General features: G+C 39.3%; 2 protein-coding genes across 2 annotated transcripts in view; one reads left to right on the top strand and one right to left on the bottom strand.

Moving 5' to 3' along the window:
* LOC103790647 (vacuolar protein-sorting-associated protein 36) overlaps positions 1–16,932 on the top strand; it is a 123,375-nt gene that overhangs the window by 50,092 nt on the left and 56,351 nt on the right. The window lies entirely within an intron of this gene.
* Positions 8,654–16,253, bottom strand: LOC144579979 (cytoskeleton-associated protein 2-like). The gene is made up of 3 exons (XM_078354773.1): positions 16,144–16,253; positions 9,699–9,954; positions 8,654–8,972 (listed from the first exon to the last, which is right to left on the bottom strand). The coding sequence occupies exons 1-3, from the start codon at positions 16,199–16,201 to the stop codon at positions 8,735–8,737; spliced, it is 552 nt and encodes a 183-aa protein (XP_078210899.1). The 5' UTR covers positions 16,202–16,253; the 3' UTR covers positions 8,654–8,734.

The raw sequence follows: 16,932 nt of genomic DNA, 5'->3' as shown, positions 1-16,932 counted from the left end.
GGTGTTGGGAAAACTGGCTAGCCATGTGCAGAAAGCAGAAACTGGACCCCTTCCTGACACCTTACACTAAAATTAACTCCAGATGGATTAAAGACTTAAACAGAAGACCTGGTACCATAAAAACCCTAGAAGAAAATCTAGGCAAAACCATCCAGGACATAGGAGTAGGCAAGGACTTCATGAACAAAACACCAAAAGCATTGGCAACAAAAGCCAAAATAGACAAATGGGACCTAGTCAAACTCCACAGCTTCTGCACGGCAAAAGAAACAGTCACTAGGGTGAAACGGCAACCAACAGAATGGGAAAAATTTTTGCAGTTTACCCATCTGACAAAGGGCTGATATCCAGAATTTACAAAGAACTCAAACAGATTTACAGGAAAAAAACAAACAAGCCCATTCAAAAATGGGCAAAGGATATGAACAGACACTTTACAAAAGAAGACATATATGAGGCCAACAATCATATGAAAAAATGCTCATCATCACTGGTCATTAGAGAGATGCAAATCAAAACCACATTGAGATACCATCTCACGCCAGTTAGAATGGCGATCATTAAAAAATCTCGAGACAACAGATGCTGGAGAGGATGTGGAGAAAAAGGAACACTTTTACACTGTTGGTGGGAGTGTAAATTAGTTCAACCATTGTGGAAGACAGTATGGCGATTCCTCAAGGCCTTAGAATAGAAATTCCATTTGACCCAGCAATCCCATTACTGAGTATATACCCAAAGGACTATAAATCGTTCTACTATAAGGACACATGTACACGAATGTTCATTGCAGCACTGTTTACAATAGCAAAGACCTGGAATCAACCCAAATGCCCATTGATGATAGACTGGATTGGGAAAATGTGGCACATATACACCATGGAATATTATGCAGCAATCAGAAATGATGAGTTCATGTCGTTTGTAGGGACATGGATGAATCTGGAGAACATCATTCTCAGCAAACTGACACAAGAACAGAAAATGAAATACCGCATATTCTCACTCATAGGCAGGTGATGAAAAATGAGAACACATGGACACAGGGAGGGAAGTACTAAATACTTGGGTCTATTGGGGGGGAAAAGGGAGGGCCCGCGGAGGGTGGGGAGCTGGGGAGGGATATCCTAGGGAGAAATGCCAAATGTGGGTGAAGGGGAGAAAGGAAGCAAAACACACTGCCATGTGTGTACCTATGCAACTGTCTTACATGTTCTGCACATGTACCCCAAAACCTAAAATGCAATAAAAAATTTTAAAAAAATAATATATTGAGCCCTTGTAAAGCTAATGAATAAACCAATTACATCTTTTGCATGAAGGAGAAATTCCATGTTAAATCTCAGAAGTGTATTTATTTATTTGCAGTCGCGCTTTGTCACCAAGGCTGGAGTGCAGTGGCGTGATCTTGGCTCATTGCAACCTCTGCCTCCCAGGTTCAGGCGATTCTCCTGCCTCAGCCTCCCAAATAGCTGGGACTACAGGTGCATACCACCATACCTGGCTAATTTTTTAAAATTATTTTTACTACAGACAGGTTTTCCCCATATTGGCTAGACTGGTCTCAAACTCCTGACCTCAGGTGATCTATCCGCCTCCACCTCCCAAAGTGCTGGGATTACCGGTGTGAGTCAGCATGCCCGGCAAAAAACTTATTCTTTTATACACATTGCGTGTATACTTTCAAAGTGAGCTAATTTCTTTAGTAGTGACCTTGGGAAGCCTTATTTCTTTCATGGCAAACATCTGATTACTGCTTTCGTGCTGAACCAAAAGAGCTCTGCCGAAGGAGCCCTCCCCAGTCCCTCTCAGGACCATGTACTCATCCATGCTGGGGCATCCACACAGCTGCGCTCCACTTGCACAGTCACAGGGGCTCTCCCAAACTGCATTCAAAAGCAAAAACAGCTGAGAATTAAATGTACTTTCAAAAAGCAGGAATTAATTCAAAGTCACTCTCATAATCATGATAAGAAACAAGCAACTTATTCCTTTTGAAGAGGATCAGCCTATGCCCTCCCTAAATATGCCACTTTTGTGTAACAATTGTTTTGAGCTGAAACCAATTTGCTCTTTGCCTTCCCTATTTTTGTATAAATGCAGGGCATAAATTTTCCTATGTATAGGTAATAAATATCCATTTGTAAATGTGTCTTCCTCTCCAGTACCAGGAAAAGGAGAGCAACCCTTACTAATGGGGAAGGCACCAACTTGAGTCCACATAACAAACCTTACTGAATAACCCTTATCTTCTGCTAGCTTCCCCATATATTTACCTTCCTACAATTTACCCAAGAAGCATTCCCCTACCTTTGTCTAGTTACTTCTCCACAATTTTTACTCTTTGTGAAAATGGCATATGAGCCCCCTGGTCTAACCACTTCTTTACATTTATGCATAAACCTTCCTGATAATATATCTCTCATCAGTTTATTTTGCAGGGCCCAGCCACTGAACCTCAGAGGGTAGAGAAAAAATGTTTTTTCTCCCCTATACTATTCATTCAACAGGTAGACACTGAGCACCAACTCTGAGTGAGATGTTTTTGTTTTTGTTTTTGAGACAGAGTTTCTCTGTTGTTACCCAGACTGGAGTGCAATGGCACAATCTTGGCTCACCGCAACCTCTGCCTCGTGGTTTCAAGCAATTCTCCTGCCTCAGCCTCCTGCGTAGCTGGGACTACAGGTGTGCACCACCATGCCCAGCTAATTTTTGTATTTTTAGTAGAGACAGGGTTTCAACTTGTTGACCAGGATGGTCTCGATCTCGTGACCTCGTGATCCACCCACCTCGGCCTCCCAAAGTGCTGGGATTATAGGCGTGAGCCACGGTGTCCAGCCACTGAGTCAGATGTTAGAGTCTGAACAAGTCTCTCATAGTCCCTGCCATCGTGGACATCCCATGCAGACAGACAACCATAAACCTCAAAAAATGTAGGCTATTTAAGCTGAAGTCTGCAGGAGGAATGAAAGTTGGCTAGACTAAGAGGAGGAAAATAATCAAGAAAGAAGAAATTGCATATTTAAGAGCTAAAGAGACTACTTTCAGTTCAAGAAATTGAAAGAATGTAACAGGCTGCTGAAGCATTTACCCAAGAAAGCAATATAATCATATTTGCATATTAGAAGAAACATTCACTCTGATGGCAGATTAAATGGACCAGTGGAGGAGGGGCAGGAAGGCCAGCTCAGAGACTAGGTCAGTAAGAAGGTTTCAACAATAGAAAAGGCAGGAAAATAATGAAATGGAATAGGGTGGAGGCAATGGGGCCAGAAAAAATGGCAAGGAAAGATGTAAGAGGAGTTGACAGGATTCTTGGTGTCAGATTTATGGGGTTAAGCAGAGAAGGGGCAAGGTTGACTCCCAGGTTTCTGGCATAAACTGGATGGTTTCTGGCACTCCCTGAGAGGAAACGCACAATGGTTGTGTGTGTGTTTTTTTGTTTGATTTTTCTGGCAGTGGGAGTGCTGCAGGGTGGGGCAAAACATGGGGAGAAGAGAGACATGTTTCATTTTGGACATGAGGAGCTGTAGGCTCCTGGGAATCAAGAGATGTTAAACACACAGTTGGAGTTCTGTCTCCCCAACTATATTTCCAGGATGAAGCAGCTAGTAGGACTGCTTAGCACATAAGAGAAAATGGATAAAACTTTCCTAACACTTTGCCTGGCACATTGAAGGTCCTGAATATTATGATTATTAAAACCTTAGAAAAGTGATGCATTCTTCACGAGGTCAGGAGTTCAATACCAGCCTGACCAACATGCTGAAACCCCGTCTCTACTAAAAATACAAAAATTAGCTGAGTGTGGTGGTGAGCACCTATAGTTCCAGCTACTCGGGAGCCTGAGGCAGGAGAATCGCTTGAACCCGGGAGGCGGAGGTTGCAGTGGGACGAGATCATGCCACTGCGCTCTAGCCTGGACAACAGAATGAGACTCTGCCTCAAAAAAAAAAAAAAAGAAAAAAAAAAGTAGCATTCTTTTTCTTTTCCTTTTTTTTTTGAGACGGAGTTTTGCTGTTGTTACCCAGACTGGAGTGCAATGGCACAATCTCGGCTCACCACAACCTCCGCCTTCTGGGTTCAAGCAATTCTGCTGCCTTACCCTCCTGAGTAGCTGGGATTACTGGCGCGCATTACCATGCCCAGCTAATTTTTGTATTTTTAGTAGAGACGGGGTTTCACCTCATTGACCAGGATGGTCTTGATCTCTTGACCTCATGATCCACCCGCCTCAGCCTCCCAAAGTGCTGGGATTATAGGTGTGAGCCGCTGCGCCCGGCCTGCATTCTTTTTCATTGCAAGAAAAGCACTGGAATAAATTTACCTGATTTTTCAAAAAGCTTATAGTATTTATCTTCTAATCATACCACAAAGTATTATAAGGCAGAAAGAGCATGACAGCCAAAGCAAAAATAAAACTAAAACCTCTACTACAGTGACCTGTAAAACTTGCAGTTTGTATTCCTGCTTATCACAGAGTTGCCAGGAAATCCTAGAAATAATCTCATATAACCAAATCATACACATTGTCTTCGAAATAATTTTTTTTTCCAAGAACGATTAGGTTTTTGAGTGTATATAGACGTGAGAGAAACAAGTCCTTTACCACTATTCTAACACCTGGCATTACACGATTTAACATGAAAGCCAAGAAACCATGTTATTATTCTTCATTTCTTTGGGGCTTTATTCTGTGCAACGGAGAGTAACCGAAAAATAAGAGCAACCAGACTTCTTAGCTAAAAACCACATTTGATGTTTTCTGTCCACATTTGCTTGTTACTCAATATTACACCCATATGACCATCATAAGACCTGAATACACACTGAACGTGGCAGAAATATATCGGCTCCTTCGCATGCCTGCAACAATAATTTAAAAACCTAATAAAGTGATTTACAAACACCCAGAAGTGGGATCACCGGTGAGACATGGGCTAAGTTCATAAAGTGCCCTGAAACCACCTTTGTAGATTTATAAATAATGAAAGAAATCTAGCATGACTGACTCCATCTTGCTTCTAACCTCACAGGCTAAGTTACTGTGTTGTTTTCTTATTCTAGCACAGAGGCTAGGATACCTACGAGAGGGATTTCGTGTAAACGTGGAGGCAAAGGAAACTGACCCCACCCCCGTCCTGGGAATCTGTGAAACCTCTCCGAGTTGCAGAGGCTCCTGTAATTTCGTTCCCAGCCAGTCAATTGTTTCAGTTCCCCAGTGCCCTGCCGCCAAAATACCCTTTAAAACTCTGGCCCCAGAATTCGAGGGGAGACGGGGCTGAGATGAGAGAATCACCCGAGTTCGAGAAGGTCCAGGCTGTCATAAGCCATGATTGCACGACTGCACTTCAGTCTGGGTTAACAGAGTAAGACCTGTCTCAAAACCAAACATATTTTATATTTCCTCCTAATATACTTACTTAAATTTAACTATTTATCCTACCTGGAATTTATTTTTACAAATGGTGTGAGGCAGGGATTGAAATCTCTTGTTCCCAAAATGGGTAACTGACTCTTTCTCCCACTATTTGAAATGTAGTATTTATTAAATTCCCATGCAGTCATAATTAATGTTACATTGATTTACATAAATGGAAATTCCCCCAAGACTTAGTAAATTAGAAAAAAAAAAGCAAATTACATAACCATACATAAGGTATGGTGCCATGTATAGCTAATAAAGCAAAACAAACCGCGCAAAGTGTATATACAAACACACACACAGTTTTATTTATATGGTCTTTTCTGTTGACTGGTGACCTTTGTTCTTCAACCCTCATTTGGTCACCCAGCACATATTTAACTACATTAAAAAAAAAGACTGTCTATTTTGATTCCAAATTCCTATGGAAAGTTCTCTGACATGTCCAGCTTGGGTCAGGTGACCATTCCTGGCCAATCAACCTGGGGGTCAGGCAGATAACATGGTACAAAATGACTACAGGGGTTATCTCCTTTTTACCTCTCAGAAAGATGGGATTCATATCCAAGCTCACACAACTTTTAAGGGAGAAGCTTGAGATTTTGGAATGTAGGTCATCACCAAATCAAACTTGCATCCACTCATCCAACATACAGCGAAAGCCAGACACTGTCACCAGGATTTGTAGTGAGAGAAATTGAGGTATTATAGGGTGTGCAACAAGAACTGGGCAGTTTAAGACCCAAGCTTTCTAGATCAGGTGTGGTGGCTCACGCCTGTAATCCCAGCACTTTGGGAGGCCGACTACCTGACATTAGGAGTTTCAGACCAGTCTGGCCAACATAGTGAAACCCCATCTCTACTATAAGTGCAAAAATTAGCTGTGCATACTGGCAGGCACCTGTAATCCAATTACTCAGGAGGTTTAGGCAGGAAAATTGCTTGAACCCAAGTGGCAGAGGTTGCAGTGACCCGTGATCGCGCCACTGCACTCCAGCGTGGGTGACAAGAGCAAGGCTCTAAAAGGAAAAAAAAAGGACCCAAGCTTCTTGATGGCTTACAAGCAAGGGTTTTTAATGGCAGGGGTACACTTTAGGAAAGTGGAAGTTACAGGCAAAATCATAAATCAATAACACATGGAGGTTATAATTGGTTTGAGCCAAAAAGGTAAGTGTCTTGAAGCAGGGGCTTATAGGTTATAGGTAGATTCAGAGCTTTGCAATCGTTAAAGTAGGGCTTTGTCTAAAAACTTAGGGTCAGCAGAAAGGAATGTTAAGGGTTTGCTTGTGGGCATGATTCTCTTTAGGCCCCTTAAGAAGAAATACAGAACAAAGAATGGTGGTTAGAGTTCAGTCCTGTTTCCCCTTATCTTAGGTCCACATGACAGTGGGTGGCATTTTTCATCTGGTATGAATCTGGATTTCTAAAAAACTCAACATGTAATCTTTCATTTTTATAGGGAACTAAACATTTGTGTCCTTATTCCAGGCTGCTCATTTACTTTTTTGAAGCTAACTAAGGTATCTGGAATTTCCCTTGAGGAGACTCAAGACTTTTTATTAGTATGCATGGGAAGATCCAAGCAGGCCCGTGAAAGGGGTCCCTGCTACATTTCTATTGGATGCTTATGCACAGTATCACATCCTTGGACATATTTAGCTTGGAACAAACCTAGGGGAGAGATGTTATAGCTGTTCTTAAGCATCAGAAAAGGAGTTAGACCTCTGGTTGAATGTTAGAACTAGGACCATTTAGAGACAGATTTTCCCTCAGCTAAAGGAGAAAACAAAAAACCAAAAACTAAAACTAAAAACTTGTCCAAACACAAAGTTTGTATCTTGAGTTCTCTTTCAGAGAGATATTTCAAGCTATGCTATAAAGACAAATGAATTACATGGTATGGATATTAAAAAGCTGAGAGTGTATCAAAGCTTGACTTCATTCAAAGTATGAAAAAAACCAAAGAGCATAGTTATTGTTTTCGTTAAAGTGAAAAAAATTAGGTAAAGATTATATAAGTAGACTGATGATTTTTGAAAAGAAAATATACCATTAAGCATATATTTAAGTGTCAAAAACCTCAATTTAAATCTTACAATGTATTTCAAAAGCAAAGCTAAAATTCACTCACTGTAGTTAAACTGCATTTCATCAAGTATTTGTTGAAATAAACTTCATGAAAACATCATTATAGTTGTTTTTGTTGTATAAAATACAGAATAAAAACCTTACTCTCTAGAACATGAGAAGTCAATAGAAAAAAAGATACATAAATGGAATGAACATAAAAATGACAAAGCATGTGATCTTCAACCACATTATATAGCTTTTAAACTAATCTTTTACAATTAAAAAGTCACTTATTTGAAACCATAGAATTGACAGATGATCTGTGCCACGTAAGTATTAGTTTAGAGACTTACGAAACAGTTTTAGTGGTGGTATTTATGTGTGGAGAGAAAAATGTGTAACTATCAAGTATTTTAGAAATGCTTTCTAAACTAGAATGACATTTATTCAGTATGATATATTCTTTCCCTACTCCATTCTAATTGTTTAAAAACTACCAAGTGAAGTTACAGAAGTTGGCATCTTTTCTTTCTTACACAAAGTATCTTATCTTATTTAATTAAGCATCCTTCTTGGTGACCACAGTTATAATCAAAAGAGGCCATGAGACCACAGACTACTACGGATGAAAAGAGAGAGTGCAGACACTTGCATCAATCAATAGGCAGTCCAAGGGACAACAGAACACAAGTCTGGGTAACATGAATTTGGTGAGAAAGCAAGCTAAACCGCCTGTGTCTTAATATTCAAAGTGAGTCATTCTATACAGTTTTTAACTTTCATACTAATCCAAGAAACCTTCCCCCAAAATTATTCTGTTTAAAGGCAGGGAGGTGTATCATAACTTTTAAAAATATGTCAATGCAAACATACACATTTTAACTAGAATAACTCATTTTCTAATGATGCATCATTACTGTACTTATAGTTAGTAAAGTGAACAGCCTAGTATTATGACCTATTTATATTCAAGGAACACAGTAAACTAGCTGACAAGATTTGCCTATCTTAAAAGAAAAACTCAGTCAGTTGAGATTGAAACAGTAGCACTAGCTTTCTAATGCAGAGGACAACTCTTGCCATAACATGAATGTTAGTAAAGCAGCTCACTGCCATGAATACTTACATAGGTACTTGGCCAACTCCAGACCTAAGGGCAATATAAAGCTACTCCAAACAAACACCCCATAAATCATAAAAACCCAATTCCCTATCAGAGCTTTAGTTCTCTTCTGTCATTTAATCCTCAGAGTACATCCGGCACAGTGCTGCATTAGGGCGGCATACAAAAGCTTCAGTTTGTCTTCCCAACTCCGTTAGCTGTTCTAATGAAGACACGCAAGGATAATGATCTTTTAACATATCTGGCAATTTAGAAGTTTTCTCTTGAAGACGTTGAGAACGTCTCACTGGTGTTAAAAACTTCAGCTCCTTAAATGCAGAATTTGTTTCATCCAACTGCACCTTCTTTTTCATACTGAAATTTAAAACAATATTCTCAGAGTTCAAAAACATGTTAATGTTTTTAATCTGTACTTTCATGATATGTACGATACCATATAGCTTGTATGTTATAAGCAGGTAACTGTCTTTTAGAGGTACTAAAAGCTCATTGAAGTGAGAAACTTACCCTTTTCTCAATTTGTCATTACAGCTTGTACACAGTAGATACTTGAGTATCTAGAATTGGCTAACTCCTGAATGCCAAAACCTACTTTTACTAATAACCACAGATTAAAGTAAAATCATATAAACGTTTTTTATTTTTTCAAAATGGCAATATTTAGACAAAGTAAACATAGTATTTAAAAGGTGAAATGTTCCAATGACATTCTATTTGTTTGAAAGCTCTGTCATCCAGACTGGAGTACAGTGGCATGATCTTGGCTCACTGCCACGTCAGCCTCCCCGGTAGCAGGGACACGCCACCTAGCCCAGCCAATTTTTTTTGTATTTTTTGTAAAGACAGGGTTTTGCCATGTTGCCCAGGATAGTCGTGAACTCCTGGGCTCAAGTGATCTGCCTGCCTCAGCCTCCCAAAGTGCTGAAATTACAGGCATGAGCCACCATGCCCCGCCTAAAACTTTTCTATGTTAACAAATGGCAGCTGTAATCTGAAGCTATCTCAAAGATTTTTAAATGCCATATTTATTATCCCCAAGTATCAAAATAAATCATAGTACATTACATTTTAAAAGTTCACCTTTGCAAGTACGGCATAGTAGACACATTATATTTAATTAAGCAACTTGTCCTTATTTCTGTATTGGGGGTTTTAATATCATGGGTTGGATCTTTTGTTTTGCTGTCTTGCTCTTTTTCACAGTCTTGGAATAGCACATTTCTATGATGTTTACTCTCCATTTCCAGTTTTTCTGGATCTACATCAACACCTGTATCTTCAATACTGACTTCTGTGACTAATTCCTTGGTTGCACAAGCCTTCTCCGTATTTTCTCCTATAGAAAATACATTTATTAGATTAAGCTTTTGGCTGAATTTTAAGAATAAAATCAGAAGACATTAAAGTTATTCCTAGTTGGCCAAACTTTCAAAATAAAAGAACCCAACTGCCATTACCGAACCATTCCTTTTCCTCAGCTAACTATATAACAAACCGTTGCCAACTATATAACAAACATTTACTATTATGAAATGAGATAAATGCTATATATGTATTAAGAACAAAGGATTGTTAAAACCCACAAAAAGGAACAACTAACTTTGTTTGTGGTACAGGGAGATGGTTAGGGAATGCTTCACAAGTGACATTTAGGCTGGGTCTTGAAAAATGAGTAATTGACCAAGACCAAGGAAGACAACCTTCCTATGGCACATAAAAGAAAATGATCTATTAAAATAACATTAAAGAGCCAGTGTGTTTAGAATATAGGGTAAGGAGCAAGGGAGGAGTGGGAGCGGGCAGTATTGAGCTCAGATAGGTAAGCAAGAGCTGGATTGTAATGAGCTTTATATGAAAGAAGTTTGGTTACAAAAAAAAAAAGTTGACCAGAGAGACAGATATAATTAAATTTGGTCAATGTAAAGGATTGTCTAGAATGATAGAGAATGAAAAGTAACAATCTGGGAGGGCAAGAAGACGAAGTTGTTGTAATAGGCTAAGTCAGTCATTAAGAAGTTGGATAGGAAGGAAGCGTCCAATTTGAGAAATATTTCTTAGTAAGGACTTTTTTTTTTGAGACAGGGTGTCTGTCATTCTGTTTTCACCCAGTATGGAGTGCAGTGGCACAATCATAGCTCACTGCAGCCTCAACTTCCCAGGTTCAAGTGATCCTCCTGCCAAAGCCTCCCAAGTAGCTGAAACTACAGGTGTGCACCACCATGCCCACCTAATATTAAAAATTTTTTTTTTTAGAGATAGGGTCTCACTATGTTGCCAAGGCTGATCTCGAATTCTTGACCTCAAGCGATTCTTCCACCTTGGCCTTCTGGTGTTGGGATTATAGGCATGAGCCACCATATCCACCCGAGTCAGAACTTAATAACACATGAAGGCATGACTGTGTGGGAATGACTGTGCATATATATTAGGAGCATCCTGTCTAAAATTTCTGGCTTAAGAGTCATAAATGCCAAAGGAAGGTTTTTTCTTTTCTTTTTTGGGACAAATCTTGGGTATGGGAAAGCAGTGAGGGCAAAGATTTAAAAATAAAACATGTTAGGCCAGAAATACTTGTGAGACGTCCTGATAAATTCATTGAGCTGAAAAAACCCTCTAGATTTAATTATGAGGAAAATTACTAAAAATTTTTACTAAGAGAAATTTTAGTTGCATGATAGTGACCGAGTTTTTACTAAGTGGAAGTTGAAAAAGAAAGAAAAGAATATAGATTAATTCAACAAATATTTAAGTGCCAAATACATGCCAGACATTCCATTAGCACAGGAGACTCAGTGGTCAGGAATATTAGACACTGTCCTTGTATATTGAGTTTACATAATGCAAAAGACAGGACAAACAACTAAATAGTAAGCAATCAAATGCATCAAATATTGCATAGGGAAAAAACAGGGTGCACAAAACAGGTGCACTAAACCTAGGTTGAGAGGAGAGGGAATGGTACATCAGGGAAATCATCAGGGAAGGCTACTCCAAGGAAGTGACATTTGAATTGACATATAAAGGATAAGTAGAACTTAAGAAAAAGCAGAAGACCGTCTTGGAGAGACATGGCGGGAAAAGAGAGTGTAACCTCTATCAGGAAATAGAAAAAAAAAAAGAAAGAAATTCAGGGACGTGGGGGAGAGGGAAACAGAAGAGATTAGACTCAGGAATTTATGCAGATGCATGACAGAGTATTTTGGTTGCGGTGTTGAGAATGAATTGGAATGAGGCAAGAGCAGAGAGGAGAGAAAGAGAGTATAACCTCTTTCAGGAAATGGGTCAGAAAAGGAGAAATTCAAGGATGTAGGGGAGGGAAAGAAAAGAGACTAGACACAGGAATTTATGCAGATACATGACAAAGCATTTTGGTTCCAGTGTTGAGAATGGATTGGAATGAGGCAAGAGCAGAGAGGCAGGTAAAAGTGTAGGTCATCGTGACTATAGATAGGAAGAAGAGTAAGGATGGAATGATGTAGATGGATCTTAAGAGACACTTAGGAAGTTAAACTGAATTTGATTAGCTGGGGAAAAATGGATGGGAACTGGAAAAGAAAGAGGGAGTAAACAATCACACCAAGATTCTGACTTGGAATTCATTAAGACAGAGAATTCATTCATTCATTAAGACTTAATTCATTCATTAAGACAGAGAACTAAAAGAAGACTCAGGTTTAGGGAGAAATTATGTATTCAAGTTTGGCTATTTGTGTTTGAGGCAGCTGTGAGACATCCAAGTGGTGCTTGTCTCTTATTATTTGTCTTTCTTTTGAGAAGGCGTCTTGATCTTGTTGCCCAGGCTGAAGTACAATGTCACCATCTCGGATCACTGCAATCTACGCCTCCTGGGTTCAAGCGATTCCCCTGCTTCAGCCTCCTGAGTAGCTGAGATTACAGGCATGCACCACTACACCCAGCTAATTTTTTGGATATTTTTAGTAGAGAAGGGGTTTCTTCATGTTGATCAGCCTGGTTTGAATTCCTAACCTCAGGTGACCCACCTGAGGCCTCCCAAAGTACTGAGATTACAGGCGTAAGCCACAGTGACCAGCCTTTTTTTTTTTTACCCTCTCCTGAACTACTTCAACCACTTATATTCTTCTGCTGTTTACAAATAACTGACTTGTGAAATTGGTTTCATATCCAGAACTTACAATTATACATTTCAGAAAGCCAAGAGTTTATGGATAGCTCCTTCCCCCATCTAAAGACTAACAAACTATTATACCTGCTAGAAAACACCAACTAGTATTATTGTGTAAGATAGGAACAGTAATTTAATCGGATTAAACACTGCTTTTCTCTTTCCACACATCTCCAGAGATAGAATTATGAGAGAAGCTCTTTTTATGAAATTTGAATTTCCACTTCACTGTGTTTGTGAATAAGAGACAATACTGGATTATTCTTAAACTTTTTTCCTCCTCTTTTTTTTTTGTGGTATACTAGTCTTTCCCTTCTCTCCTTGCTTCTCAAGCTCTTTCATTAAATACTATTAGTAAGATAAGATCATATAAATCTTTCATAGGTTCCCTGGTGCATATTAACAGTCACCATAAACTGAAATAAATCCTGATAACTAAGCATGCTGCCAACAGAAGCATGACCTCCAACATAGCCATAAGCATAGTAATTAGCACAGCCATTAGCATATTAACCCCAATGAACAGGTTTTTTATTTTGCTAATACATGTAATAAAAAACTTATATAACATACTTAATTTAGAATTTGAGTATGCTCTTCTTTTTTTTAAGGTTTAGCCCTTCAACCTAGATCTCTACATCTTAAATTCATTTTGCATACTACAAGTAGGGGTACTAATACTGTTCTGGAAAGCAATCTGGCAGCATGTATCAGAAGACTTTAAAAGTTCAAACTGTTGGCACAGTGGCTCATGCCTGTTATCCCTGCATTTCAGGAGGCCAAGGTGGGCAAATCACCTAAGGTCGGAGTTCAAGACCAGCCTGACCAACATGGTGAAACCCTATCTCAACTAAAAATACAAAATTAGCTGGGCGTGGTGGCACATGCCGGTAGGCTGTGGCTTGAACCTGGGAGGCGGAGGCTGCAGTAAGCTGAGATCACACCATTGCGCTCCAGCTTGGGTGACACAGGAAGACTCTGTCTCAAAAAAAAAAAAAAAAAAAAACCCTCAAACAGTTTGACTCTTGTTAAAATTAATCAAAAGAAAATAGGCCGGGCGCGGTGGCTCATGCCTATAATCCCAGCACTTTGGGAGGCCGAGGCGGGTGGATCACGAGGTCAAGAGATCGAGACCATCCTGGTCAACAAGGTGAAACCCCATCTCTACTAAAAATACAAAAATTAGCTGGGCATGGTGGTGCGTGCCTGTAGTCCCAGCTACTCGGGAGGCTGAGGCAGGAGAATTGCTTGAACCCAGAAGGTGGAGGTTGCGGTGAGCCGAGATCGTGCCACTGCACTCCAGTCTGTAAACAGCGAAATTCCGTCTCAAAAAAAAAAAAAAGAAAGAAAGAAAAGAAAAGAAAATAACTAGATATATAGGCAATAGCATACAATATGCATTCAAATATTTGCTGACCATGTAATATGCCCGTATAGTAAACAATTGGAAACCATTTTTCTTTCTTTTCTTTTCCTTTTTTTTTGAGACAGAGTCTCACTCTGTCACCCAGGCTGGAGTGTAGTGGTTTGATCTTGGCTGACTGCAGCCTCTGCCTCTTGAGTTCAAGCAATTCTACCTCAGCCTCCTGAGTAGCTGCAACTGCAGTTGTGTGCCACCATGCCCAGCTAATTTGTGTGTGTGTGCGTATTTTTAGTAGAGATGGGGTTTCACCATGTTGGCCAGGATGGTTTTGATTTCCTGACCTTGTGATCTGCTCATCTCAGCCTCCCAAAGTGCTGGGATTACAGGCGTGGGCCACCTCGACCAGCTGGAAACCGTTTTTCTAAAATTAATTAACATTAATGGCTACAGTTTAATAAATTTACTATGTGTCATATGCTATGAAACTTTATAAACATTATTTCATTCAATGGTCCCCAAAAATCCCTATTTTACAGATGAAAGGGTATTAATTTTTGGCCCAAAGTCATATCAACTGGCATAAACTTTTATCTAAATCTTAAAAAGTTTACACATTTTATGACTGAATCTCCTATCTCCATCTACTGTCCCCAGAAAAGAGAATTCTTGAATGAGCTTTTCTAGACAACACAACAGATCACAGAATTTAACAAGTGAAAAGTCTAGAGATCTAGTCAAATTGTCTCATTTTTAAGGCAGAAAGTTAAAGCCTGGAGACAACGCAACTTTTATAGACATTCAGTGACAAATCTAAGTATTGAGTCAGATCTTCTAATTAAAAATTCTGTATACTACATAAAGCCATTTTATCTCAGAGGTAGGTCAACACAAGTATGAGGAAAGAAACAACCCACATATTTTAAAAGTTAAAAAAGATAAAAGAAAAACTAATTTAGCAAAGAAATAGTAAACCTACAATGAGATATCATTTCACACCAGTCAGAATGGCTATCCTTAAAAAGTCAAAAAATGGCTGAGCATGGTGGCTCATGCCTGTAATCCCAGAATTTTGGGAGGTTGAAGCGGGCGGAACATGAGGTCAGGAGTTCAAAACAAGCCTGACCAACATGGTAAAACCCCATCTCTACTAAAAATAAAAAAGTTAGCTGGGTACAGTGGCACGTTCCTGTAATCCCAACTACTTAGGAGGTGAGCCAGGAGAATTGCTTGAACCAGGACCAGGAGGCAGAGGTTGCAGTGAGCTGAAATTGCACCACTGCACTCCAACCTGGGCTACAGAGTGAGACTCTGTCTCAAAGAAAAAAAAGAGAAAAAAAACAGATGCTGGCAGGGTTGTGGGAAAAAAGGAATGCGGAATGCATTTTACACTGTTGGTGGGAAATTAGTTCAACCATTGTGGAAGACAGTGTGGCCATTCCTCAAAGACCTAGAGACAGAAAAATTTTCAACCCAGCAATCCCATTACTAGGTATATACCCAAAGCAATATAAATCATTCTATTATGAAGACACATGCACATGTATGTTTATTGCAGCACTATTCACAATAGCAAAGACATAGAATTAATCCAAATGCCCATCAGTGATAGACTGGATAAAAAAACATATGGTACATATACACCATGAAATACTACGTGCCATAGAAAGGAATGAGATCATGTCCTTTGCAGGAACATGGCTGGAGGCCCATCATCCTTAGCAAACTAACAGAGGAACAGAAAACTAAATACTGAGAGCTAAGTGCTGAGAACACATGGACACCTAGAGAACAACGCACATTGGCGCCCAAGGGAGGGTGGCGGGTGGGAGGAGGGAGAGAATCAGAAAAAATAACTAATGGATACTAGGCTTAATACCTGGGTGATGAAATAATCTGTACACAAAGCCCCATGACATGTTTACCTACGTAACAAACCTCCACATCCTGTACATGTACTCCTGATCTTAAAAGTAAAAACAAAAACCCTACAATTCACATGAAGGAAATAAAAGAACTACCCAAATTAACTTTTTCTTGACTCTTTATTGTTAGAATATCTACAATTGTGTGTCGCATCTCTTCAATAGGCTTAATATTTTTTTAATGAAGAAAGCAGACCCATGTAAGTTTTATTTTCTCTGACATGAACTAGGTATCCACGTTGAAAATACTAAGTCAGTGATTAAAATTTCACACTGTATTTTAAAGTAAGGCAGTAGTTCTTAAACCATGCTTCTCAGACCACTAATTAAGATTGAAAAATGGCTCTTTTCCAATGTACAGACTAAAAATGAACTTGAAAGATAGAATTTCATGTTTGAAAATTTTACTTAATTAAGCCTTGCTGCTTTTCTCTTACATTTAAGTCTATGGTTATACTTTTGTTTCATATGCTATGAAATGTATCTCTGAATAGCTGAAGGTTGATTACCTCAACATACTTCATTCATTGAAAAACTTACTAAGTGCCCATTATTTACCAGGTATTATAAGCATTTACTATGTTCCATCCAACGCATTCAAGATTAGAAAAGGTATGGTTCACAGCCTCAGTTCCAGAAGTTAGTCCTGAATTACTCAGCTATCCTGCTTTCAGTTTTTTTGGCTTATTTTTATTTTTTGAGACAGGGTGTTGCTCAGCTAACCCAGGATGGAGTGCAGTGGCATGATCATGGCTCACTGGTCTTGAATACCAGAGCTCAAGCAATTCTCCCACCTTAGCTTCCAGTATAGCTGTGACCACAATCTACCACCATGCTTGGCTAACTTAAAACTTTTTTTTTGCAGAGATGAAGTCTCACCATCTT

Source organism: Callithrix jacchus, chromosome 1 (genome assembly GCF_049354715.1).
Source record: "Callithrix jacchus isolate 240 chromosome 1, calJac240_pri, whole genome shotgun sequence".
Classification (NCBI taxonomy): domain Eukaryota; kingdom Metazoa; phylum Chordata; class Mammalia; order Primates; family Cebidae; genus Callithrix; species Callithrix jacchus.
The sequence above is the reverse complement of the archived record's forward strand: the minus strand, read 5'-3'. Positions and strand labels throughout refer to the sequence as shown.